The sequence below is a fragment of the Odontesthes bonariensis genome, chromosome 19 (genome assembly GCF_027942865.1).
Source record: "Odontesthes bonariensis isolate fOdoBon6 chromosome 19, fOdoBon6.hap1, whole genome shotgun sequence".
Taxonomy (NCBI): domain Eukaryota; kingdom Metazoa; phylum Chordata; class Actinopteri; order Atheriniformes; family Atherinopsidae; genus Odontesthes; species Odontesthes bonariensis.
Window position 1 is genome coordinate 15,733,884 of NC_134524.1, and position 27,381 is coordinate 15,761,264.

General features: G+C 42.3%; 2 protein-coding genes across 11 annotated transcripts in view; one reads left to right on the top strand and one right to left on the bottom strand.

Moving 5' to 3' along the window:
• Positions 1 to 9,987: 9,987 nt before the first annotated feature.
• rcor2 (REST corepressor 2) lies at positions 9,988 to 22,755 on the top strand. The gene is made up of 14 exons (XM_075451408.1): positions 9,988 to 10,175; positions 13,745 to 13,870; positions 15,427 to 15,483; positions 16,614 to 16,694; positions 16,940 to 16,992; positions 17,087 to 17,248; positions 17,359 to 17,483; positions 17,717 to 17,783; positions 17,885 to 18,130; positions 18,668 to 18,745; positions 19,026 to 19,083; positions 19,567 to 19,634; positions 19,925 to 20,086; positions 20,639 to 22,755. The coding sequence occupies exons 2-14, from the start codon at positions 13,747 to 13,749 to the stop codon at positions 20,984 to 20,986; spliced, it is 1,629 nt and encodes a 542-aa protein (XP_075307523.1). The 5' UTR covers positions 9,988 to 10,175; positions 13,745 to 13,746; the 3' UTR covers positions 20,987 to 22,755.
• A 909-nt stretch (positions 22,756 to 23,664) lies between these two features.
• mark2b (MAP/microtubule affinity-regulating kinase 2b) overlaps positions 23,665 to 27,381 on the bottom strand; it is a 52,042-nt gene continuing 48,325 nt past the window's right edge. For all 10 annotated transcript variants that reach the window (XM_075450984.1, XM_075450983.1, XM_075450985.1 and 7 more), the window contains one exon: positions 23,665 to 26,471. In XM_075450984.1, coding sequence (XP_075307099.1) covers positions 26,122 to 26,471 — 350 coding nt within the window. In that variant the 3' untranslated portion in view covers positions 23,665 to 26,121. The remainder of the gene's footprint in view (positions 26,472 to 27,381) is intronic.

The window sequence follows — 27,381 nt, forward strand, 5'->3', positions numbered from 1 at the left end:
ACTAATTTTGAATTTTAGCCGAATGAATAAATAGGCAGCAGGTCTGTGGGCTGTCTGCGGCAGTAGCACGACGATGACGTCAGTAACACCCACTTTACGACGAAAAAAACAAAATTACAATAACCCGGATTTTTTTAAGTAAGCGACGCACCTCCACGTTATCAGTGCTAATGTACAGTAATTAATAAATTATAAACAGCATAGTTTGTGCCTGTATAAGCTTGCCCATAGGAAACCGTTTCATGGCCGAATATCTCAAGAGAGCAGCCAGACGCCTCGCGAATATCTTCGGAACAGCTCCAAATGTTCAACAACAAGCAGGGGTGAGTAGAACATCATGTTATAATGTGAAATCAAGGGCCCAATGTAAAAAAACCGGTCTTATCCTTTAAAAAAATAACTCATTGTGGTATCTTATCCTGCAGAATAACAGACAGATGGGCACATTTTTTCATCGGATGATAAAAAAAAGTACCTTAATTTAATGCGTCAAACTCGTGCTTTAGATTTTTAAGAGACGTAAACTAGCAAAGATGGATTGTTTGTCCAAGAGTCTGAAAGCACAACATGTTGAAATTACTGTCTTATCTTGCAAAGAAAAGCAGATAAATGACAAAGTATCAGCTTTGACCTGATACATAACATAAACTATCAATAATTTACTACTACGTTTTGTTATGTGAGCTGTGAACACCTTGAAGTTATTATGACTCGAGATGTAAAGTGCAGACTCTGCTTTAATTTAGGCATTTTTTCATCCAAAGTACAAATTGAGTTGAAGAATTACAATTTTTAACTTTTTTACTGTACATTGCAAACGTGTTCACACTCTTTGACATTTTAGAAAAATAATTTGTTGGCTTATAGCCTGAAAAAGGGATGTGTTTAGACATTTTTATGTGATGGAACAAAAAAAAGCAACAGATGAGTGATGTGTGCATATGTATTCATGTGCATTTGCTTTGAAGGCCAAAAAATAAGCTCCTCTGCTACCAGTTACCTTCAGAAGTCCATCCATCCATCCATTTTCTATACCGCTGAATCCGTCGGTCGGGTCGCGGGGGGGGGGGGGGGGGGGGGCGAGAGGCAGGGTACACTCTGGACAGGCTGCCAGTCCATCACAGGGCCACACAGAGACAAACGAGACAAACAACCATACACGCTCACACTCACTCCTAAGGACAATTTTAGAGACACCAATTAACCTAACATGCATGTTTTTTTGGACAGTGGGAGGAAGTCGGAGTACCCGGAGAGAACCCACGCATACACGGGGAGAACAGAAGCACCTTCAGAAGTCCCTTTATGAAATGTATGAGTCACATGTTGTCAGTAAGACATTCATCTGTCGTGAAAGAGTCTGCAACATGATCTCGAAACATGTCAAAGACCAAGTTCGAAAGAGGTGCAGATTGAGAATAACAATATTGAAAAATACAGTAAAAGACAGTATATACTTCTGAGCACCAATAAATCCATTATTTAAATTGGAATAAATATGGCATCGCAACAAACCTAACAGGGAAGGGCTGACCTTGAACAGAGTGTTAACAATAAGGCCAACAGGAACCCCGAAGGAGCTACAAAGCTCCACCACAGAGAATTAAGTGTCTTTCCAAAGGACAAATTAAAAGCTGAGGACTCTACAAAGATGGGCTTCATGGAACAATGGCTAGATAAAAGCTATTGCTGGAATTAGAATCGAGAAAACATCGGGGAGAACCTTCCAAACATGGCACCATGGGTGTGTTTTTTTTACTGGCAAGTCCAGGGCAGTTTGAGTCTAAAACCGGCAAATTCTTAAGGAACACCTGTTTCGGTCTTCCACAAAAATAAGATTGGGATCGAGGTTCATTTTTCAGAATGACAGTGAGTATAAATCTGAAGGAGCGTTTGTGAGGAGACATTTATTACCCCAATTCCAAATGAGTTGGGATGCTGTGTAAAAATGTAAATAAAAAGAGAATGCAATGATTTTCAAATCTCATAACTATTATCTTGTTCACAAATAGAACATAGAAAACATATCACCAGTTACAATCCCATATTAGACAAGAATGGGACAACATTCCTCTCCCAGGTCTGATAACTGGTCTCCTCAGTTCCCAGACTTTTAAATACTGTTTAAAAGTTAAAAGAGGGGATGCTACAAAGTGAACACAGTCTTGTCCCAACTTTTTTTTTTATACGTGTTGCTGCCATCACATTCAAGATAATCAAATATTTTTCATGAAAAAGTCAAATGTCTCACTTTCAGCATCTGATTCAATTAAATTCAATTAATTTTTATTTATATAGCGCCAAATACAACAAATGTCATCTCAAGGCACTTAGATAATAAAGTCCAATTCAAGCCAATTGGAATTCAGTTCATTGTAATCATAATTATTCATAAAATAAGCAAATTCGTTCATATAGAGCCAATTCAAAAACAATTTCCTAGCTAAGGAAACCAACACTGAAATTTTATTTATTTTTTTTTTCCGGTCCAAACTCCCGGCCTGAGCGTGCCTGAGGCGACTGTGGAGAGAAACGACTCCCTTTTAACAGGAAGAAACCTCTGGCAGAACCAGACTCAGGAAGGGTGGCCATCCGTCTCGACCAGCTGGGGTTTGAGAAGACAGAAAGGGGGGGGGGCACACTAACACCATTCAAAGGATATCTGTTGGAACAGGGAAACACAAGTTAATGACCACAATAATATCACATATACATAAAGAGAGTAAAGTCAGGAAAGGTGTGACAGATGAGGCCCCCCAGCAGTCTGGGCCTATAGCAGCTTAACTATGGGATGTTTCAGGATCACCTGAGCCATCCCTAACTATAAGCTTTATCAAAAAGGAAAGTTTTAAGCCTGGTCTTAAAAGTGGAAAGGGTGTCTGCTTCCTGGACATTTACTGGCAGCTTATTCCACAAGAGAGGGGCCTGATAACTGAAGGCTCTGCCTCCCATTCTACTTTTAGAAACTCTGGGAACCTCAAGTAAACCTGCAGTTTAGGAACGAAGTGCTCTGTTAGGAAAATATCTTACAATGAGATCTTTAAGATATGATGGAGCTCGGTCATTAAGAGCTTAATATGTAAAGAGAAGAATCTTAAATTCTATTCTGAATTTAACAGGGAGCCAATGAAGAGAAGCTAAAACTGGAGAAATATGATCTCTCCTGTTAGTTCTCGTCAGAACTCTGGCTGCAGCATTTTGGATCAACTGAAGGCTTTTCAGAGAATATGTGGGACAGCCCAATAATAAAGAATTACAGTAGTCCAATCTTGAAGTAACAAATGCATGGACTAGTTTTTCTGCATCACTCTGAGACAAGATGTTCCTGATTTTAACAATATTACGAAGATGAAAGAAGGCAGTCCTAGAAACCTGTTTTATATGCGAGTCAAATGATAAATTCTGGTCAAAAATAACTCCAAGGTTCCTCACTATAGAACTAGAAGCCAAGGAGATAACATCTAGAGTAACTATATAGCTAGACAATTTCTCCCTGAAACGCTCAGGTCCAAAGATAACGACTTCAGTTTTGTCTGAATTTAGAAGCAGACAGTTCTGAGTCATCCAGGTCTTTATGTCTTTAAGACATGCTTGTAGTCTGACCAACCTATTGGGTTCATCTGGTTTTATAAATAAGTACAGCTGAGTATCATCAGCATAGCAATGGAAATGTATGCCATGCTGTCTAATAATGTTACCTAATGGAAACATGTATAAAGTGAAAAGAATCGGTCCAAGCACAGAACCCTGAGGAACTCCATGACTTACTCTGGTGTGTGAGGAAAATTCTTCATTTACAAGAACAAACTGAAATATATCAGATAAATATGACTTAAACCAGCCTAAAGCAGTTCCTTTAATCCCAATAACATGTTCAAGTCTCTGTAATAAGATACTTTGATCAACCAAATCAAATGCAGCACTGAGATCCAACAGGACAAGCACAGACACAAGTCCGCTATCAGAGGCTAAGAGGAGATCATTGGTAACTTTCAGCAGTGCAGTTTCTGTGCTATGATGCACTCTGAATCCTGACTGAAACTCTTCAAACAGATTATTTCTGTGTAAATGATCACAAAGCTGAGCTGCGACTATTTTTTCAAGAACTTTAGACATAAAAGGGAGATTGGATATAGGTCTATAATGAGCTAACACTTCTGAATCAAGAGTAGGTTTTTTAAGTAAAGGTTTAATTACAGCAACCTTAAAAGTCTGAGGTACATATCCTGTCAACAAAGACAGATTCATCAAATCCAATATGGAAGTGTCAATTAATGGGAAAACCTCCTTGAACAGTCTGGTTGGGATTGGGTCTAAAACCCAAGTTGATGGTTTAGAAGAGACTATTGCTGTTGTTAGATCAGAGAGATCAACTGGACAGAAGCCGTCTAAATACAAATCAGGTTCTAAAGATACTTATAAAGCTGCTGCACTTGATGATACATCACTGATAATAGTGGGAAGGACTCCATCAATCTTCTCTCTAATAGAAACAATTTTATTGATAAAGAAGCTCATGAAATCATCACTGCTGAGAGTTAAAGGAATACATCTGATATGTTTTCTATGTTCTATTGTGAATAAAATGTTGGTTTATGAGATCATTATCCCCATTTTACAAAGCGTCCTACCCTTTTTGGAATTGGGGCGGTAGATATATGGTCAATTTGATGGTCAATAGCATTGTGAGTCTGTTTGGATTTCTGTCATTAGGAGTGGTAGACATCACTGTGGTGTTTTAGTGATATAAACACTTTGGCTTTTCGACCAAAATAGCAAGCACCTAGAAAGCATTTTCTCATAAAATGTAAAAAAAAATTTTAAAAAAAAGTTAATGTATGACGTGAAGACAAATATACTTCTTAGGTTTAAACATTATACTCAAAATCACTGAGTACAAGTGAATTCTTGGTTTAGTGAAACATGGAATGGCCTCCTATACAAGCCCACCCACTTTTTCATAATGCAAATAAAGTCTTTGTATAGGGGATTCTCTCCCCCTGAAAAAACACACACACACACACACACACACACACAACATGGTAGCCCTCTACACAGAACGCAGATGGCCGTGTCTCCAAACCCCGCCTACAGTCTTTTGTCTTCAGGGAATCCGTCTCTCTGCTGTTGGTGGAAACATTTATTTCACGAGTCAGTAGGGGGCGCAACAAAGCTCACCGGGTTGATGCTGAGGCCTGATGCTCATTGCATCAAGCCTCTCTGTCTGTGTTTGCATGTAATGCAATGTAAAAGTTCTCTGCAGACAGACACTCTTATAGTCCACACTTTATTGTACACATGTAACAGCACCAGGTCAGGAGAGAGTACTAAAATGCATGGTGCCCCCCCCCTTCCACCTCCACCCACACACATACTGCGATAGCAGTGAACGCACACAGACAGATAGATGAGGAAGGAGGCAGACAGGCAGTATTGATGGGAGAGAGAATCAACAGATGCAGTGTGGAAAGGACCGGTGGAGAGTGGTGGATGAAGATGAGGATGAGGAAGAAGCCTCTTTCCTCAGCAAAGAGAGCCCTGCACCACAGAATTAGATCACATAGACTGGGCATCCACTCTACAGATGAAGTGTTACTCAGTATATCTGTATTAGACAGGAAATTACCATTTTTTTACTCTGGTATTGCTCACCTATATATGTCTAATAACTGGAAGTCACATCTGGCTGATTATGTTTAAAGTGATCCACAGTGCGAGCTTTTATATCTGGTGGTAAAGCAGCCAAGTTTGGCTCGATACCTCTTAAATCCCAAAAAAATCTTATTTTAAACCTTCTCGATATTTACACAATTAGTCAACCATTTTAATTCTAAAGTCTTGATATGAATTTTTTTTTTTTTTAAATGTAGATTGAAGGAAAGGATGGTGATGATGGTCCAGAATTCACTTTGGAGAAAGTTTTTGCCAGATAGGCATCAAATTTACATGGGTTCTGAAATCACAAAAACAGATAATCTACATGCATGTGGACACAAAATTGACTGCAAAACAGTATGAAGTCTCACAGCATTTCATGAAGCTGTCATGAAATGAGTGATTATCAGATCAAACAGGTAAAAAAAAAAGTCCTAAATTAGAGGTTTGAGGAATTTGGAGATGGAGGCGAAAACACGACTGTCAAGCAGGACATCCGAGTTTGTTTCATGCTCAACCCACCCAGTACATTCAACACTACTTCAATGTTTTTTTCAGCCATTATTTATTTCTGCTTTCAGTCACGGTTATGTTAAGTTTCAGCATTAGAACATCATCGGTTAGGTTTAGGAAAACATCATGGCTTGCATTAAAACTGCTAACTTTCTGCACACAAAATCTTGTTTTCTGGGTGACATAGTTAGTCTCACCCCTTCAAAAGACAGGAAATGTCACACTAACAAAAGCTCCCCTTGAAAGCATCATTTATAAGTTGTAGTGAGACCAGGTTGGCAATAAAATTCTAAATTTCCAATGTATCATGAGACAAAGAAGAGATAGAAAAGAGATAGCTCAGTAAAGCTTGTCTTGTCACGCAGGGAATGATTATGATTCACACTCAACACACATTCACATATTTTGTTCATGAAAATTTTCTTTAAATGGTAAATAAACTGCATTTCTAGAACACTTTTAATCCACACAAAACAATATGGATGATGAGAAACCGTCACACATGCGCACACACATTCATACAATGCTTTATCTGAAGCTATTCATTGAGTGTATATTCTGAGCTGACTCACACACCTGTGAATGTACTTCGGCAATGTGGGATTCACTGTTTTGCGCAAGAACACGTGACCGTTTGTGCTTGGGAAGCTAGCTAGGGATCAAATCACCAACCCACTGATTGGTAGAAAACCGTTCTAACTCCTGAGTCATTGCCACCCCTCTTTCTGCCAGCACTACCATTAGGAAAATTTCTCTGTACTTAAGAATATATATCGAGCTTTGTTTGCCAGTTTCACATTGATTTTACACAGTATGTTCATGATGCGCTCGTGGATAAAATGGATGACAGTGTTGGCATGTTGCTGAATCACTTGATCCACCTTTTTGGTCCTGATTGAACTGTCCCTACTCTTCATAAATGTCTACACTGTATTCAACTGACTGTCATGCAATTTAGGGGATTCCTAAAGCTTAGGTTTGTTGTAGCTATAACTCAGATGCAGCAATGATGCTCCTCTGCTAGGGGAGTAAAAATAATTCATTAAAAACAGAAACATGAACAGTGTGTTGGTTATTTCATGTTTAACTATTGTGGTGGCAGCTTTAAAGAAGGTTGACGGGGTATGCCATATCTTTTGTCTTCTAAGTGACCAAATTTTGTCCCTACAGTCTCTGTCATCCCGTGTGTTGGTTGATGAGATGAGGGGACGCAAATCGGATTATTTTAAACCCTGGAACTAACGGGGGGAAAAGTACAACATATCTAATGCTGCATATTCTGATTGGACTGCCACATACCAAGTGAGATATTCCAGATTACAACACTATATATTTGTGAATACAAAGTGTCATGGGTTAAAAGAGGCACATGTGATCCCTTAAAAAACAAGACGGGTTTTAAGAAATTGACACAAAATTCAATACACAGATGTTCCTTGTTTCTTTGTAAAAACGAAGACACTGTGAATTCATAGGAATCCAAGTTGTACATCAGATGACTATGAGACAAACCTATACATCAATTATCCTTTCACATGTTTGCTCACTTTGTATTTATATATCTTTTTTGTTGCTAAGGTTGCTCGATAACGTGGCTTCATCAATACAACAGGAAGAGTTTCTATGAAATCTGATTCCAGACCTTGCATTCCCTGAGATGAAAGAGACTCAGGGATTTCACAGCAGAGATAGATGGAGGGACAGAAGTCAGGGTGAAGTGGAAAATGTGCAGAGAAATGCAGGGAGACAGTAGCGGAGACATAGAGATATTTTCCTCGACAAATGTGAGAGGAGCAGACAAACAGACAGGCAAGACGATGGCATGAGACAGGTGGGGAGTTAAGGTGGTGGTGGGGTGGAAACAAGAGTGAGCTAAAAAAGAGAGTGGGAGGTACACTGTGCTTTGAAAGATCGAAGAAAAACCAAGCAAGAGGAGAGGAGGGAAAGGGAAACAGAGACTGAGTGACGAATGGAGAGGAGGACAGAGAAGGAGGAGAAGGGAGGACAAGATAAAAGGGAGAGGAAGATGGAAGGAGGGAGCTCAGAGGGGGGTGAGAAGGAGAGATGTAGCAGTTGTTCATTAGTGAGGGTGTATTGGGGACTGGAGGACTGAGCAAGAGGAGACAGTGGAATGGTGAGTTTCATGGCCACTGACTAATGAGAGGAGAAGAGGGAGGAGGTGAGGGGGGAAAACAAGGGGAGAGGCGAGGAGGGGAGGAGGTGGAAAGGGTGAAAATGAGACTGAAGAGGGAGGAAGAGGAGCAGGGGAGGTGTGGGGTGCTGGAAGTGAGCGAAGCAAAACTGGTGGGGGATGGGAAGAATTTGCACGTACGCACACACAAACACACACACATGCACACACTGTTGAAACTGCAAGCGACACGAGAGAGGGGCAGATAAGTAGCCAGAGAGATAGGCACAGGAAGGAGGAAGAAGAGAATGAAGAGGAGTGAGATAAAGAAGAAGAAGAAGAAGAAGAAGAAGAAGGCAGGAAAACAGTCGTTACTGAAGAGAAAGGGGGGGAGGAGGGTGTGGAAGAGTGGAGTGGGAGACAGGAGAAATATTAAGGAAGGAAGGAAAGCAAAGGAGGTGAGGAAAATGTACACGGGAGAAAGGTGTAGGAGGATCAGAGTTAGGGCAGATACTTTGGAGGTGGAGGGAAGAAGGAAGAGAGGGAAATTTCTTAAGAAAAAGGACTGAGGAGCAAGGGAAATCAGGCAAATAGAGAAGGATCAGAAAGGAGCAGGAAACAGGAGTAAGGAAAGGGAGGGAGGGAGGGAGGGGTGGCAAACAAGAGAGATCATGAGGAGATGGAGATGAGCTGGGGTGATGAGGAGGAGGTGGGGAAAAAGAGGAGGAGGTGATGATGCTAACGAGAAAGAAGAGAGAAAAAGCTGGAGGAGTTTGTAACTGGTTGTTACATGTCAACATCCAGCAATTGTGAGGGTCCCAGCAGTTTGTCTGTGTGTGTGTGTTATTGTGTTTAAAGCCAGCATCAGGTGAGAAAGATCCTGAGACAGCTATCCACAAAACACTCCCTATTCTATTCACACACACACACACACACACACACACATCCACCTGTGCATTCACACACATGCACAAACAGATACACAAAACACACAAAGGCACAAGGTTCGTACTCATTTAAGTGTCTGACATTTGAAATAAAACAATAAATACATTTAAACAAGCTAATCACTCTGGGGCTATTTATCTGAGTCTTTGTTAGTTCATGCACAAAGTCACGGGCGCTCTTGAGGGCACGTTCAGTGTCTCGCATACTCACGCATAAACAAACACACACACTCACACTAGGTTCAATTGTACCCAGCTCTCTTACCCTTTCTTCCAACAAGCACACATCAGTACAAGTCTGGACAGCCTGCCTCTGCACAGAGATGCACAGCTGACGAATCCCTCCGCCGACACACTGCCTAGTAGACCCTAATTTATGGGATTTTGATGGATGGCAGATTAAGACTCCACAATAACTAATTTTAGAACAAAACATGACCACATGCACTTTCTGCTTCTCCTATAGGTTTTCCTATGTTATATCCATACTTTGGATTTAAAGGTTGGCAGCTTTATGAAAGCTACGTTTTATTCTATAGCTTCTTGCTGCAGTGATCTGATAAAGAGTATTCTTACATGTCAAATTACAGGTCCATCCCAAAAAATACTAAATCAGGAGTAGTTAAACTTGATTGTTTTACAGGACTACTTTTTGTCAATCCAAACGGTAGGCTGGGAGAGGCGGAGCGGATGTCCACCTCACTTTTCTGCGGGTGTTGTCCGTCTCTCCGGCGCACACACTCCCGGCTGCTTCCATCTATCCATGCAGTTCACTTCATTGTACTGACTGTGCGCATCAATTAGGCAAGAATTAAGTCCCTTTAGGAGCAGTAATTGTCTTTTAGCACTTCGAAGAGGATTATAAACCGCGTACAGAGGCAGATCAGATAAATTTTGAGTGCGGGAAAGCGGAGAGAAACGAAACGCAGGTAGAGTGTGACTGTTATCTCGACTTCCAACTATTAACGTTACAAATGTAACGCGAGGGTACTAGCCGCAAGCTAACTGGCTAACGTTAGCATCCCAACGACCAAGTGGGTCGACTTCAATTGCACTTTAGCAAGAGAGGGGGCAGAAATGTCGCCAAATTACATTCTTAAACCTATGGTAATCACTCCGACCGTCCTAATTGCTGCCGTTTGTAGTTTAACGTCCACAAACAGACTACCAAGTTAAGTTAATATGAGCCAAAGAGCGAGTTTTACTCCATTCCAGCGGCAGACAGAAGCTGTAGTTGTACCAACAGCAAGGCAAGCATGGGGAAAACAAAAGGAATTCAAAGTCTGATACAGCATAGATCACTGCTAGGGGAAACTGATAAAATGTTACTTTAGAAACGGGATGTTGCAGGAATAAAATGCAAACTGTGAATGAGATATCTCAAATGTTTAAAAATTCTAGAATGATAAGAGGAAGCCTAGAATGGACATAGATAGATGCATATTAAAAAGATGTATCAATGAGCATATTATTGAACACCTTGGTTAAAATGTCGTCAGCCTTTTGTGGAAGTTTGAGTTGGAAAAAGAAAAGAAGACAATCCACTTAAAATGGATAAAGTTGTAAAACAGTTTAGTAATTAATCTTGCACTGTGATAGCATTATACATTATGCATTGTGTTTTAAGTGGTCAAAGTTGTAACAGCTGCCCATTTCATGGCTGGAAGTTTGTTTGTGTGTGTTTGGTGGTCTGGGGGTGGGGGTATTTGCACATGCTCAGACAACATTTATAACGACAGGTAGTTTCTACCTAACCAAGCTAGCACACAGATAAAATAGTTTTAGGTCTTGTTGCTTGTTACAGTTTTGTTGGAGATCGAGGTAACCATGTTTGAGGCTACCACGAACCAGCCCCCCCCCCCAGAAACTCCTTTAAAGTGAACCGGGTTGTGATTAAAACTTGCAACCTGTCCCTTATTTTATATTAGCCTCTGCGGCTCTCTAACTTTCATGTGTCGGCAGTGACTTATATTAGCCTTTTGATACCTGTGATTTAAAATAAGGAGGGGGGGCACCGGGAGCAGCGATAGACAAAAGACCTCCAGAGAGCCTCAGACATTTGTATTGTCTGCCTGTAGGTCGGTCGGTTTGATTTTAATCTCTCGGGTTGGTTGGAAAGATTGCCTACCACCGCCTACAGAAGCACAACTCGGCATGTTTGATAAGACAAATGAGGGGTTAATGTAGCGGGTCGGTCACATAACTTCGCGTCCCCGCTTTGTGCTGGTTCGCGTTTCAACTTGGGAAGCTGAAGATGAAGTGTGTGTGATACAATGATGAGGGGGACAGCAAGTGCACTGTGGTGGGTGTTATAGTGCCGTCCGGATCTAATATCGCTGTTCTTTGTTTCTGGGATACTGTGGGATGGAACTGCACCGTGTATACAGGAAGGAGTTGTGATGGATTACTTTCCGCTGTGTCCTGAGCTGATCTTTTAGTCTTCTTTGTGCCGCCGTGATACTCACGAGATCCAAGATGCACAAACTGAGAGACAGAGCAAGAAAACGAGGCTCGGTTGCAGTATTATATCGCTCCGGATATGGATGACACTTAGAATAAAGGCACAGTTCACACGGGAAGGCTCTTGTGTTATCCATGGCACGTTTAATCTAAATGCACCCTGCAGTCATAGTCGTTGGTGTTGCTTGTGTGTACACGCGTTTGACAGATTTTTACAGCTTTCATTGGCTTTGGGAGGGGATTGCTGTGCTGATGTGGTGGATTTCAAACTGTGGCAGGTAAAAGTTTGGGCACCCTGGGTACTCTGCTACTTTCAGGAAAAAATGACTTGATCTCTACAAAGAATAAAGTCAAAGATTAAACATTATTTTTGAAAGCTATAACAATACTAGTGTATTATTTTTGTTTAGTTTAAATTTTGGGGGGAGGTTATATTGAAAAAGTTTGGGCATCCTGTAGATCTAAGCTCTTGATAACTTTCATGAAGATGTCAGACCTCTAAAGGGATATTCTGCTTGTTTAAAGTGGAGTTTTGTGTGAAAACATGTGTGTTTTCTGGTCAGAGCTCTGTTTGGAGAACCTGAAAGGATTCCCAAGAGGTTAGCGAAGCTAAGTGTTACTCAGAACACGGGGGCACCACAGAAGCACATTTTTATCATCAAAAATGACCTCCAATAAACACTTTTCATTTCTTGCACCACTGATATTTGCACTTTTTGCCTCCTTAGTTTTCCTGTATATTTGACAAATCGCCCCTAAGTTATTGAGCTATCCACCTTCCTTTAGACCAAAAATAATCATGCACTGGTGCTGTTTATCAATTGGCTTTGCAACTAAATATTTGGCGAATGTCAGTTTAATGTTAGCAATTTCAGCTGCTTGAATGTTGTCGATTAGAAGTCCTCACACTGGGGACATCAAACCACTGCAGGAGAGGAGGCCACAATGAAATTGGTATGGTTGAAAAAAATCACCAATCAAACCTTATAAAGAGGTAAAAAGTCATTTTTGTTAGTTTATTTGGTGGTTATATAAAGGTTATTGGAAATGATGGTGAAGATTGTGCTAAAATGATCACGTTATCTTAAATAACTGCAGTTATGTGATGATTTATTGTGAGAAGCCCAATGATGCTAAGACTCTTTAAAAAATTTTCCCAAGAACAGTTACCCATCGGCTCCTTTATGCAGTCGCCTAATACTCTGAACATTTCAAATATGTTCATAAAGCTGGAGAAGGCTATGAGGAGATAACAAAACACTTTTATTTAGCTATTTCCTCTGTTCATAATGTAGTTAACAGGAACTGTGGAGGTCAAGTCGAGGTCTGGAAGACTAGAATAATGGAGAAATGAGCTTGAAAAGCAAATGAAAACCCTTTAAACATACTCTGGAGCGGTGGTACAGCCCCGAACATTCACAAATAAGACCTTCTGAACACAAAATTCAATCATTTCTAATCTGTAAATGCACCTGCTACATTTTGTGAACATGTCCTGGTGACTGAAAACTGAACTTTTAGTTTGCACTGGTTGGTAGACACGATTTAAAAAAAGAAATGCCTGTTAATCAAGGGAAGGAGTCGATGATGCTTCATGTTTGCATCGCAGCTAGTGTTGTGGGGAACTTTTTACTGTTGGAGAGGAAATTAATCAAGTAAATCTTTGCTTCTGGCAAAGGGAGTTGGCTGACAAGTCACTTGACCTGCAGTATTTCTCAAACTGCAGTTTACTTGGTTATCTTCCAGGCTGTAAATGGACGACATAATTCTCACTGAACTTTTAAGAGCACACAATCACGTTGAAAGGACAGAGTTGTTGAACACTATTGCGTTTGTGTATAGAAAACATCACCCCAAAGAATACGACAGAACTTTTTCCAAGCATAAGGTGCCGTGTCACAAGAGTGACTTCAGGTTTCGAGTGTCAACAAAAAGCAGCCAACACAAAATGATGCAACAATTTATGGGAAGAGTTAAATGTTGACTGGTGGAATGTAAGTAGTGACATTTTCCGTTACGGCTCTGTGTGCTGTTGCAGTCATGCCCTCTGTGATGGAGCGCTCGGGGGCTGGGGTCCTGTCCAGGAGCAGAGCCAAAACTGTTACCAACGGCAACAGTCAGCCACACTCTGAGGAGGAGAGCAGCGATGAGGAGCACGCTCACGGTAAACACGCAAAACACACTTGTTGAACTACTGAGCTAGATGTTGACTTAACAGCGTTGCTCATATCTCAGGGTTCGGTATACTAACACGAAGGAGCACAAACAAGAGAAATCAAGCCAGCTGTTCTGGTTGCATCCATTGCATTGCTGCAGTGCTTCATGAGTCCCTTCACACTGCTCCCCTGTCGTCCCCTCCTCCAGCATCTTCCCACACTCTTCATCTTTGTTAGTCTCTGCCCACATTTTTCTTTTCCTCCACCATTCTCTCTCCACCGACTCTACGTCGGTCTTTGAAGGACTCATTTTTTAGATCAAACGTTTCATTTTGTCGTAATTGTCATCCATTTCTGCAGCTCCTGTTTCCTGCTCTGACTTTTTTTCTTCCTCTGTCAAAAAACCCCTCTACTTTTTTTTTTCTCAAATATCTGCTTATGTTTCTATCACCTCCTGCTCCTCCCTTCCTGTCCTGTGTCCCCAAGGAAGCTGTAATCTGTGTCTGCCTTCCAGTCTATTTTAACTCCTCACCGCCACACTCTCCCCATCTCCTCCAACTCTTGTTAGCTGTAGAACAGCACTAATTACTTAATGTCCACCATCCGCTATTACTCTTCTCTCCCTATTTTCTGTGTGGGCCTCTCTTAATTAGTTATGAGTGGAAGGGATGAAAAATGTCATCACAGCAAAAAAATCTCTCTCTCTCTAGATATATATATATATATATATCTATATTATTTCTAATAGTACAGGTTTATTTCAGGCTTTTAATAGTTTTTTTTGTAGAATGAACTTGTGTGGTTTGTTTAAAAACCCACCAAATTTGAGGAATTTAAGTGATAACAAGCAATACATCAAATTTATTGCTCAAAAGACAATCTGGTCATTAATTTGACAGTAAAATGAGATGTTTCATAAGCTCTTATAAATAAGAGTGGCACATTTATGGGCAGGTTTTTATTGCTTTTCTCTTGGTTTTGACCATTTAAAATAAAAAGGAGGATAAATTATGTTTCGTGTTTTAATCGGTATGAAGTGAGTGAGAAAAAAACTCAAGTTGTTGGGCTGTGCCTAATAACCTTTCTAATAATATATAGATATTTAAAGGATTTTGAAATAAAATCGGAATTCAGGTGGCTGTTTGAAGTTTAACTGTTCTTCTTACGTGTAATGAACATTTAAAGTATAAACTGTTAAAAAAAAAAACTGCCACTCTCCCTCTAGCTCTTGACTTTTTTTTTTCCAGAGATTACTCAGTCTGGAAGATAAAGTGAGGTCTTTGGTGACCCGTGTTTAGCTTTCCACTTGCGTCTTGATATTGCGGATTTAATCCAAATACATGTGATGTTGATGTCAACAAGGACTGCCGTCAGAGTATCATTATTTTCCAGTCACACTTCATGTTTGTCTATTTAACTATTTCATCTTTCCTATAAACCGAATTGCAACTTAATGAGGAGCTTTTTATGGGAATACCTGAGCCCCAATTTCCTCTCTTTAGTACAATTTACCCATCACTCGAGGAAATGGATACTCATGTCCACCTTGTGTCTTTCACCACAGACAGCATGATCAGAGTGGGAGGAGACTACCAGGCTCAGATCCCAGAGTTTAAACCAGGTAAGCTGGGAGTGATGAGAGAAGATGACAATAAGGACTAAAACTGATTAACAATGAAAGGGAGAAAATCAGGGCCGAGAGGCAGACGGCAGAGGGGACAAATGTGGATGAGCTCGAGGAAGATGCAGAGACTTTAAGGACACAATCCAGGAAAATCAAGGGAAAGTTTAAGTATTGAGGTGAATAAAATACCTAATAGAATGGGAATGGGGGGGAAATTCAAACTAATATAAACAATGAAAATAATCATCAACATCACTGATGCTTTGCACGGAGCAGTTTCTTTATGAGTATTAAGTGTTTTATACATGAACCAATTGGTCCAACTGAAAATATTTTGGTTGGAAAGGCTCCAGCATCACCTCACTAAAAAGTTTTTGGCCATTATGCAAGAAATCATTTCATGTAACAGGTCTAGGGTCAGCTCCACTGTAATCGTTTCTGTTCTGCTGGTCATTATCCAGGAGGGGCTGATTGGGAGCATATTTCACATTTGGTTGGTTACTGAATTAGTGCCGCTGATACTGGGCCCACATCTTCAAACTGGGGATTGTAAAGTATTGTTGCAGTCATGTCTGTTGTCATGGTTACAACGTCATATTGTTTCAGCTTTATTTTCCAAACATAAATCTCCTTCCATTCCTTGAATCTAACTACAGTGCAGTAATTTTAGTTTGGGTTTAGTTTGAATGTAAATCCATGATAAATTAAGATGAAAGTTTCGTGAATAATAATAATAATCTCCATAGACGGGATGACTTTACCCCGCAGTGGTTCGACTGCAGCAGAAGAGAGGACAAACATGCAAACCTGCATCAGTTTGACTAAGTTGCCAAGTGTACGATCCCCAAAGGAGCTTGTTGACAAACCGAAGAGGAGAGAGCATCAAAAAGTTACCATAATGTTGGATTGGTAGATGGGAAGAGACATGTTGGGAGTTTTAAGACTGTGGAGGTTGGGAGAGGAAGATGAGGGAGGGGGGACATGGAGATGATGTGACAGAGTAAAGGAGAATATATATATATAGATATATGTAGATGTATATTTATATCCTCAAATAAAACATGGATTTCAAGGCTGACTTTGTGTTTAAGAATAGTCTAAAGTCCCTGTTTTGTTCTCATTACCAGGCAGTCCAACTCGCTACAATGAGAAGGACCAGAGGAGCATGTTGGTGTGGTGTCCCAACAGTCAGCTCTCTGATGCAGTGTGTAAGCCGCACACACCTTCCATGCACCAACTTTCCAACCTGACCTTCACTTTAATGGTTATCTGCTGACAGAGGGATAGTTTTTCCCTCTTGTTGTGCTCTCATGTTCTTTCACTATCTTTCCCTCTTTTTCCATCATCTCATGTATTTCTCAAGATTAACTTTCCGTTTTTTTTATTTTTTTACATTTCTCTTTATTTGACGTTTTCTTTCCTTTGGTGAACATTTCATTTTCTGTCATTCCAGTGGATAAGTACATCCTGATGGCTAAAGAAAAACATGGATACAACATGGAGCAGGTATGAAAGCAAATATGTGCAGTTAGTGATAAATCGAAGGTAAAACCGTGTCTGGTCTCTGACCCGTCACCACCCCCGGTCTCTGACCCTCCAGGCTCTGGGCATGTTGTTGTGGCACAAACACGATGTGGAGCGTTCGCTGGCAGACTTGGCCAACTTCACGCCCTTCCCAGATGAGTGGACAGTGGAAGATAAAGTGCTGTTCGAGCAGGCTTTCAGCTTCCACGGAAAAAGTTTCCATCGCATCCAGCAGATGGTGCGAGAAAACACTCACGCTTGTTTTACACCAAAGATGTTTTTTACAGAATTACTTGTAAGATCAGCTTTGAAGCCTGTCGTATTTTTGTTATTTTTCATTATGTGCAGCTTCCAGATAAGTTAATCTCCAGCCTTGTGAAGTACTACTACAGCTGGAAGAAGACCAGGACCAGGACCTCCGTCATGGACCGACAGGCCAGAAGGCTGATCAACAAGAGGGAGAAGGATGACAGGTTTGAAACGCCCCTGAAACTTGACATGAAGGATGGGGGGAGGGGGTGAAGGGAGTGAAGAATGAATGCTGGAGCAAACAAAGTTCTTAGAAACTGCTCCCTGACATGTACAGAACAACTTTGTTACATGAACGTCAATGAGAACGTCATCCTGGGAAACAAATCTTAAGAATGGAAGAATTTCGAGTCTTGTTTAATGATTTAAAAGAAAAAATCTTTTTTTTCTCTCGCAGTAACGATGACGTAGAGGAAGGAGAGCCAGTCAGCGACAGTGACTTCGAGCTTGACGCCAAGAAAGAGGTGAGCAACAAAAATCTGAGACTCATTAGCTGAACAACCACTGTTTCAGTGTGACGGAAGCGGATTTCTAGCATTTTTCATTGAATTTGTTGTCCACGCAGGCGGTGAAACAGAACCCCAGCAGCACCAGCTTAGATAAAGCCACCGACAAAGCCAGTCGCTCAGGGCCTGTGAAGAAGGAGAGTATCGGTGCTCAGTACAGGCACCACCCGCTCAGAGCGCGTCGCAGGCCACCCAAAGGCATGTACCTGGACCAGGGAGACATCATGTCTGTGTCAGCCTCCAATGATGCTGGAGTCCTAACTGTACGTCAGCTGGACACACAGCTGGTTTCACTCAAGAGACAGGTGTGTTTTAAATGTGGCCACTGATTACACGTTTGGACATCTCGTTATAAATGTACGACGTAAGTGAACTCGGAACACACAGAGGATCTGATCAGCTGAACTACTGTGGATCCAGAGGTTTTTAATGTGTTCATGTCAACACCGTAGCATGAACTGTCATTTTTATTTTTAAGTGTGGCAGAAAAGGTTGATGGATGTATGTTTTTTTTTTAAGAAAAAAAAGTTTATACTTCCAATAAAAATGAATGTGCTTAGTTCAGTCGGGATTTTCAGGGATGTTGCTGTGCTCGTGGCTGTAAAACTGAACACAGCTTCACTTTTTCTTTACCACAAACATTTGTGTGTACATTATAAGAGCTCTAATGCACCAAATGAATGAATAATCATTGTCAACAGGGAACCCCCGACTGGGTCTCCTCTCATCTCCACTTTAGGGAATTCCATGACATTGAGCACAAGCATTCTCTCCTTTGTAGTTAAAAGTGCTATTTTCTTAACAATAAACGGACCTCATCGTTGCTTTTTTCTTTGTCTCAGGTTCAGTCTATTAAGCAGAACAACAGCAGTTTGAAACAAGGCCTAAATGACGGTCTCAATGCATTCAAACCTACAGAGGTAACCTTTTTTGCTCTTCCCTAGATCTGTCATCTATCACCTCATTGATTTTTGTTTCCTGACTCCTCACTTTCCTCCCTCTGTGACCCTGCTCCAGTTAGTTCCTCCGATCATTTATTCACTGTGTCTATTTAAGCTCCCTCCAGGTTTTAGTTCACCTCTTGCCGGACTGAGATTAGCCTTAATCTGCTCACTGGCTTCATGCTGTCATCTTCATCCATTTTTCTCCTATCGTACCACCTCCCTCAGTCACACTCAAATCTCTCCCCGTCTCTCCCAGCCTGCCCCCAAGATGAACTCTCGTTGGACCACAGAGGAGCAGCTGCTCGCCGTTCAAGGTGAGTAAAAGCTGAAGCATCATCTTCCGATTCCCTTCCTGCAAAGTTGCCCCGCTGCCCTCCCTACTTCACACTCGCAGCCAGATAACGCACTCGTATTCTTCACAGTAAGTAACCTGCACTAAAGGAGCACACGACATCTCTGCTGTCCAGAAGCCTGAATATTTCTCAGATTTACAAATAGACATAAATGTAGACAAAGATGAGATCAATTCAACTGCAGACTGCTTGTCTTTGAGCAAAGCATGCGCCCTCATTTACTGCAGCTGCTCAAACAGCCGAACACGTCGAACCTTGCGGCTGCGAGCAGGGATGTGTGGAGCAGGTCGGGCCGGGTAAAGGCAGGTGCACTCAGATCGAGGTTAACAGTAAACACGTGTGAACACGTCACCTCTAACTGAGACAATGAAAGCTGTCTGTTCTGTCGCCGTAAGCCGATTATGAGGAACGCCACAACATAAACCTGATGTTTCCTTTTCTTAGCTATCCGTCGATATGGTAAAGACTTCCCAGCCATTGCTGAAGTGATAAGCACTAAAACGCCTGCTCAGGTGAGCCTCCTCTTCCCCACATATCGAATATTTGTGAAGAACATCTTTTACTCTGACCTCAGTCTAAGCCTCCTTTTATTTATATGAGCTGCCTGTCAGTTTTTCATCTCCTCTCCAAGTTCCCCCACATCATTCTGCCTAACATTTTCCTTTTTATAGGACGATAATAATCTTCATCATCCATCTCTTCATTTATCTCCTGCCCCCTGTTGTCTGCTCTGTGTCCTTGGACGCTGTACACCTTTCTGTTGTAAATGACTTCCTCTCTCCATCCCTGGCTTTGTGTTCAGGTGAGCTCGTTCTTCGTTAGCTATCGGCGGCGGTTCAACCTTGACGAGGTGCTGAGAGAGTGGGCGGCAGAGCAGGTGGCCACCAGCCGAGACCAGAGAGACCCCAGGAGGAGCAGCGAGGAGATGGCAGCAGCTGCAGATGGAGGCGCAGAGGAGGAAGAGGTGAGGCCGAACACACTTTATATTTCCATACATTAAAATGTTCTTCACGCTCAGCGGTAATCAGGTTCTTATCTGGACCGTAATAAACAACGATCCTACTCTGGAACTGCTTTAGGGTTTTTAAAATACACTGCAGCAAGAAATTTACTCAGATCCGAGTCAAATGAGTTCTACATTTGCTTGCGTGCTTATTTTCAGTTCCAGTGATGGCAGTCTTACTTTTGTAAGAATTTTCTAAAATACAGTAAAGGTGACTGACCGACAGCTCAGCAGGAGGCACGGCAAAAAAAAAGTCTTCCTTCTGATCTCTAAAGCACGGCATTGGGCATTAAAAGACCCGTCAGGTGACCTCTGATATCGTACAAAAGTAATTTTTACCCAAAAGTCTTTACATACTAGACACAAAGTATTAGCATTTGGCTCTAAAACGAAAGTCTCGACTTCCTGATGGCGTAACGCCATCACTGTGATATCTGCCATGTGACCCGCCTCTGTTGTATTAAGGTTTTCAAGCTTAACAGAATCCTCTCTGGTCCTCCTCCCTCCCCTCAGGTCAAAATGGAGGACTCCCCCCAAGACGCCACTGGCAGCTCCTCTCCTCCCTCCTCCACCCAGACCCCCTCCTCCCTCTCTCAGCCCCCTCCGCTGCTGCGCCCGGCTCCTCCTTCAGCACCCCCGAGCCTCCTCCGTCAGCCCCCTCCTCTTCAGACACGACCGCTCCAGAACAGAGCGCCTCACAACCACCCTCCCCCTCCACTCATCCGACCTGCAGTGACCTCCTCCTCCTCCTCCTCCTCCAGTCTTCGGGGTTCACCTCCCAGCTCCTCCTCTTCCTCAGCTTCAACCCAGATGCCTCCATCACTGGTCGGGATCAAAGTGGAGCAGCCAAACTCGCACTGAAACACTTAAAGGAATTCAAACACACAAACACAAATTGGCACACACGCAAATACTCCTTCTGTAACTCCATCACCCTTTACTGTCTATTATTGGAAAATTCCAAATCATGTAATCGACTGATCACACTCGGGCTCTATTAAAAATCACCCTCTAGTGATCAGAGGCCCCTTTACTGTACTGAGACACACCTACCTCCAAACCACAGTTCTCTGGCACACACAGCACCGACAGCTAGGAACTTAAAACACTACGTATGCGCACACACACACACACACATCACTTACCAAGTCAAAATAAGACCCTGCATCCTCAAGCTTATGAAGCCATGACCACAAATAGAAAACCCACCTGCTCGTCTCCATGGCAACTGCTGAACATCTGGATTGTGGTCAAACAGACATTTTTCACACACACATATATAGGTATAAAAGTATACAACCTTCAGCAAAAACAAACAAATGAATACACAAGGGAATGAAAAGATGATGAAGACGGAGGAAACCTGCCTCTTACGGGTCACGTGAAGAGCTTCATCGTTTTCCATTTCTGAGCGTTGCTTTAAAACTTAGACCCTCAAAGAGTTGTGAAAGGTTATTTTGGAGGGAAACCAGATTCTGTAATCTGAGTTTATTGTTCTGGTTTTTGACGGCTGAATTTGTCGTTTCCAGTCGGGCGAAAAAAAAAAGACTAGCTGGAGATCACATCTCTCTCTCGTCTTGTAGCCATGTATAACTAGTGTTAACTGGAGTAAGGTTTATTTTTTTTTTTGTTGACTAGGTGAGCCATAGGCAGGCAGTTCGTTGATGTACGTAGTTTAGATTGTGCATAATTAATTATGATCGTTGACTGAGCACTAAGGAGAAAAGGAGCCTATTAAAACCTGATTTATCGCAGCTCATCACTTTATAAATATATTCAGCTGGAAACACTGACTGCTCTGTAGAGCAAGTGAAAACGCACCTCTGCGTGGGGCGCTACTGACTTTTTCTGACCTCCTAAAAATCACAAAACACTGCCAAAGTCTGTTTGAAAAAGCACATTGTTACAGTCTCCTGTTAGCCGTTGAGCATCTGAAAACTTCACGTTTTACATTATTGGTTTGCTTACTTGTTACGACACTGGAACAGTGTCCCAAATAAAAGGAAGAACGGAAGGAAGCGCAAGTTAGAAGAAAGCGGCTCGCTTAAATTAGAGAAACAAGAGTGGTATCTTTCACTTTCCTCATCAGCCAGCGTGTCCCAATTATCACAGACGAGTCGTCTGTGGAGCACTTAAAGCAGCTTTCTCCCCTGGTGGCCTCCAAAGGGAGGAGCTGCAGGAGATTAAAGTGGATCTGGAAGAAGTTTCTGCTGTCGAATCGGCGCTGAAGTTCTTTGTGTTGAGGGAGTTTAGTTTCATGCATCATAAAGTGATTTCTAATAGCTTCATGAACAAATGTAAATGACTTGCTGAGCTTTATTATTGTAACAGCTTCATTACGGATGTGTTCTGGACGTCCGTCGCAGGTGTCTGAGCTGTTCAGTCTCACGTCACAGTTCTGTTGGCAGAGGCCTTCAGCGCCTCAACTCTGGATGGAAGGGGTCCGTCGCTTTGTTTCGCTTTAAAGTGATTTGCCTTTTGACTCGTTATATTTGTTCCTCTCTAAAAACAGCTTGTGTATAATGTATGCGAGAAGTTGTTCACACTGTGGAAATAAAACTTGTTTGTGTTTAAAAAAAACAAAAAAACGTAAACCTTTTTAGAATAAAGAAATTGACCAAATTGTGCAAATTTTACCATGAATGAGTTATTTATCCACATAGATAGTGGTTAGGGTTTGATCTCAACACTTCAGATTTCTATTGGACCTCATTGAAACACCACCTGCTGACGCAGCTACCCTCTGCCTCCACAAGGTGGAGCCAGGCCCTCCGTTGGGCTTCACCTGTGCACCTATGAGTACAGTTGTCATCAGGATGAAAGTGTCCAAATGTGTCTAATTTAACTGATCTGAGAAATATACTGGTGAGCTTTAGAGGATAAAAATAACTGTCATGTTCTGACTGTCCCATAAGCTACAGGAATAATAAATACACCGAGTCATCTCTTATGTGAGCACACACAGCAGGTGAATTCATACTGGTAAGATCCTGTGTGACAGCCGCAGAAACTCACCAGCTGTTAAGCTGCAGTTGATCCACGTCTACAGTGAGGATTTGCTACTCCGAAAAACATAATCGCCAACTTTTTTTGCATTTGTGGCCCAAAGTTAATCCTTTAATAACTAGTGTCAAGTCTTGTTAAATAAAACTTGACGTTCAAGGTGTAAAACTACAGTTTCATGAGCGGAAAGTAGGCGAGCAGGTTGTGCTTTAAGGCTGGGTTTTATAGCATTGTTTAACACTGGCCAAATTCACGAAACACAGGACTGTGTTCCTCATCCCTCCCTTCACACACAGCCTCTGAGAACCGTGCAAGCCTCTGCCGAGTGCATCGTCCAAAGACATCTGAACATATGCAGAGACTGTGGTCTGAACCTCAAACCTCGTCATAAGAGGGGACGTATTCAAACTTTCTGATCCTCAAATCCTAAACCTAAAATTTTAAAACATTACTGCTTCCATGACAACATCGCTACCCCCAAGCAGATAGACGCCGATTTAGAACGTTTTTAAACATAATGGCTTCCAGAGTCGGGCTATCATTATATCATTGTTTTTATTACTATCATTGTAATTTTTCATCATTTTGTCTTTGCACAAAAAGAAAAAAAAACAAACAAAAAAAAATAATACATTTTTAAGGAGTTGATCACCCCCTCCCAACCCCCAAAACCCACCACTACAGTTACAGTTTGCTCAAAACACATTTAAAATCAATGTAAATTACAGCAATGTAAAACAAAAATAATGTAAAATAAAATCAACCCTGAAAGAGATAATATAACAGCAACAGCCAGAATAATAATTAGAATCCAATACCCAGCACCTTAATACAATGATCAACTTTTCAAAGAAAATTCTGACGTATTAAAAACTGAGAGAAAAGTAAAACGACAGTGTGTCATCGTGAAAAGAAAGAAAGGTGTTGAGTTAGGTACAACCAGCTGACGGGACCCAGGCTTTCTCCGACCCCTGTGCGTGTTCTTTATTCTTCAGCATCTGCAACACTGGAGCGTCGGAGGCGACGAGAGAGGCAAAGAGAAAAGGAAGCGACCTCCTCTGCTTGTGGTTTCCGAGCGCGATCGCACGCGCTCTGATGAGACAGAAATTAAGGTATTTTTCTCCTTTCCCTCTCCGCTTCAAGCCATTCTGGACCGACAAGGCGTTTAGCAAAGTAAATAAAAATGAAGGCTAAAAATGAACAAGCAGTAGTCGTCACCGCCACCACCAACCATCGTCATTAAATTACATCAACAATCCTGCACTTGAGGGGAGGGTTTGTGTTTAATCTGATCCTCTACGAGCCGTGTGGGGAAGTTAAATGTGTTGAAGGTGCGCTACACTGAAAAAGGCAGCAATGATATGATCCGACAATAGACCCCCCCCCTCACACTCCCCTCCCCCGAAAAATCCAAATCTGTACAATCCCAAAAGTTTCCAACGACACAAAAATATATTATCAAATCAAAAGTAGAGGAAAAATAATTCACCATTCGTTGTCGTCAATTGTTGTTTTTTTCCAGTGATCTTTACAATACACTCACGCACACATACCGTTTGTTACATACTCCAACAACACCTTTTTCCTGTGTGGCTGCTCTTTGGGAACACGTGTAACAGAGGGCCGGGGGAGGGATGGGAGAGGAAACGTGTCGGTTCAGGGTTGACATTCTGGATATGAAGGCGTGATGCCAACCAAGTGACACAAACAGCACGGGGGGGGGGAGAAAAGAAAAACAGTACAAATAAATCATTCGAGCATTTCTGTGCTGACAACAAAAACGAAACCCCAAATTTAATTCTTCAATGAAAGGCAACGTAAAATCCTCCGACAGTCTCGTCCGATAAGTGTCCTCCCCTACACGGGTTCAAACATGCCCCCCCTTTGTTCCAGTGCACAACTCTTTTTTTTTCTTTTTTCTTTCTTTAAAAGCCATTAAAAGAAGAAGAAGAAACCAATTAAAAAATAAAAAGAATAAAAAAAATAAGGACTTGAAGTTGGAGCCTGCGGATCGATGGCGGCATCAAGTCTAACTGGCCTTTTCTGACTTGATGGTGAGAGAAATAAAATAAAAATAAAGGAGTGGAAAGGTGAAAAGATGGATGTGTTTGTGCCGAGTTCGGTCTGAAACTGGAGGAAAGGGAGGTGAAGAGTGTGTGTAAGTGTGTGTGGGGGGAGGATGGATGAGGTGAGATTTTAATGTTCATTTTGGGGGAGGGTAGGCAGGTGGAAGGTGGAGAGGGTCCTTAAACATCATCAGCAGAGTCTGTCCATCCTAAATGTGTGTGTGTGTGTGCGCTTGTGTGTGTGTGTGTGGGCTTCAGCAACTTGCGTCCTGGCTCAGCAGGAGTCCATTCAGTTTAGGAGGACAATCAGAAATACATTTTTATCAAAACTCCTTTGAGTTTTCCAGCAAAATAAGGCTCCATGAACAGGTTTTTGTTTTTTTTTGCTTCCCCAGCGTTCCTCAGCTCACTTCGCCCTCCGTCCAACCCCCGTTTTCATCGGTTTACCCTCCCCTATCCCCCAAAACGACCTGGCAACAGAACCGTGCAGAGAAACTGAATAAATAGGAGGGGGAAATAACAGGAGTGGTCAAAGTGATCAAAGTGTGACTGATAGAAGATCAGACATGCAGAAGAGTGGAACGTCTAAGTAGAACGTGACAGAAAAGAACCCCCGGCAGGGTGGAGAGAAGACCTCGGTCTGTAAGTACTTCACAACTCAGAGGAAGTCTGCTCAGAGTCTGATCGCAGGTCCTCCTTATGGAACAAAACTTCTAGAACAAAAAGGGTTTCTAGTCTCAGAACTGGCAGCCCTACTCCAGACTTTTGTCTAGATAACAATCATGTTATTTTTTTAAAGTGATCCCACCCTTTAGCTTACCTCCCGACCTCCACCTTATTGTGCCCCCATCCCACCTACAGCACTTTCCATGCTCGCAAACCCCAACCCCCCTCGACCTCTCATCTCTCCTCGCTGCCCCTCCGCACTCACAGTTTGAGCTCGTTGGCAATCTTTGAGGCAATGTTCTTAAAGGCCATGGACGTGCCCGAGATCCGCTTGAAGCGCACGCCGTTGAGGGAGAGCCGCGGCAGCTTGCACACCTCCATCTCCCACTGGACGAAGTCGTCGTGCGCCGGGTTGCCGGACATGCACAGCAGCATGTAGCGCTCGCGCAGCTCGTACTCGCAGCTGTTGGAGTCGAGCACCTTGCGGATCTCCCGCATCATCTCCGAGGGCTCCATGGACGACGTGGTCTTCATGGACCAGGTGAAGCGCAGCGAGCGCGGCTTCCCGGAGTCCTTCTGGCTGGCGTTGGCTGGAGGGGTTCCTGTGCCACCTGGAGGGGAGAAGGAGAGGAGAGGGGTGATCTAACAATATCTGCAGTGGTGTTGAACTCGTCAGCCATTAAACCGAGAAATGCTCCACCTCATTTATCAAAGTATGGGAGGAAGAATATCGGAAACAGATATATACAAGAACAGAATTGGAGCAGTGTTTTCTTATCATCACACCACTGTCGTTTGCTCAGAAGTTTGTGTTAAGTTTAAGGAGATGGCTGGTGAGAATTTAGCTTCGCCAAAGGTTGGCCTGCGTGTTGTGGAAGAACATATGAAGAGAGAAAAAAAACAATCGGAGAAACCCACACTAAGTGATTGAAAACATGCATTTTCCAGCTACGCTCAGCAGCCAATTGAGATTGTTCCGTTTCACTAAAAGACGAGAGGCCGTCGACGTGATGATTGGCTGGGGAACAATAATGCTAATGAGGTCAGACGGTACGTCACGCGCTGAAAAGACGAGCAAGACAGACGTCCCCGACGGCCTTTTCGTAGCTTGGCGTTTAGGGGCCTTAACACCATGGATGGAGCCTGGTGGTTGAAATGTTTTGGCTCGGCAGGCAATTTTTCATCTTTGTAATGAGAACGGCCATTTGTTGGAAAGTGAGTTGAAGTTGGCCTTTCAACAGGACGATCAGGGGGAACGGCGCATGGAAGTGGGGGGGGTCAGGAACTTCAGGAACTAAAATGCATTTATGAAAAATGTCCTGAGGAAGCCGTTTCTGCTTATTGGGCTAATACTTACTTCTAAATTTTCTAAACAGCAATATTACATCCACTGGTGTTGACTTTCCTCGTGTTGCTTCTGAAGACTCTGTTTCAAAGACTTTTCCACAGTTAACATGTCCCTAAACTTAAATAATGATAAAACTAGGCACCCGATTAGCTCCCGTGAGAGTGCTCTAAAGA

Excerpts from the sequence above, each read along its gene's own strand:
- rcor2 (XM_075451408.1), top strand. The coding sequence starts at position 13,747 with ATGCCCTCTGTGATGGAGCGCTCGGGGGCTGGGGTCCTGTCCAGGAGC. Across the intron at positions 15,484-16,613 it reads GATCCCAGAGTTTAAACCAG|GCAGTCCAACTCGCTACAAT; the intron begins GTAAGCTGGGAG and ends TCTCATTACCAG. Across the intron at positions 20,087-20,638 it reads GAGGCGCAGAGGAGGAAGAG|GTCAAAATGGAGGACTCCCC; the intron begins GTGAGGCCGAAC and ends CCCTCCCCTCAG.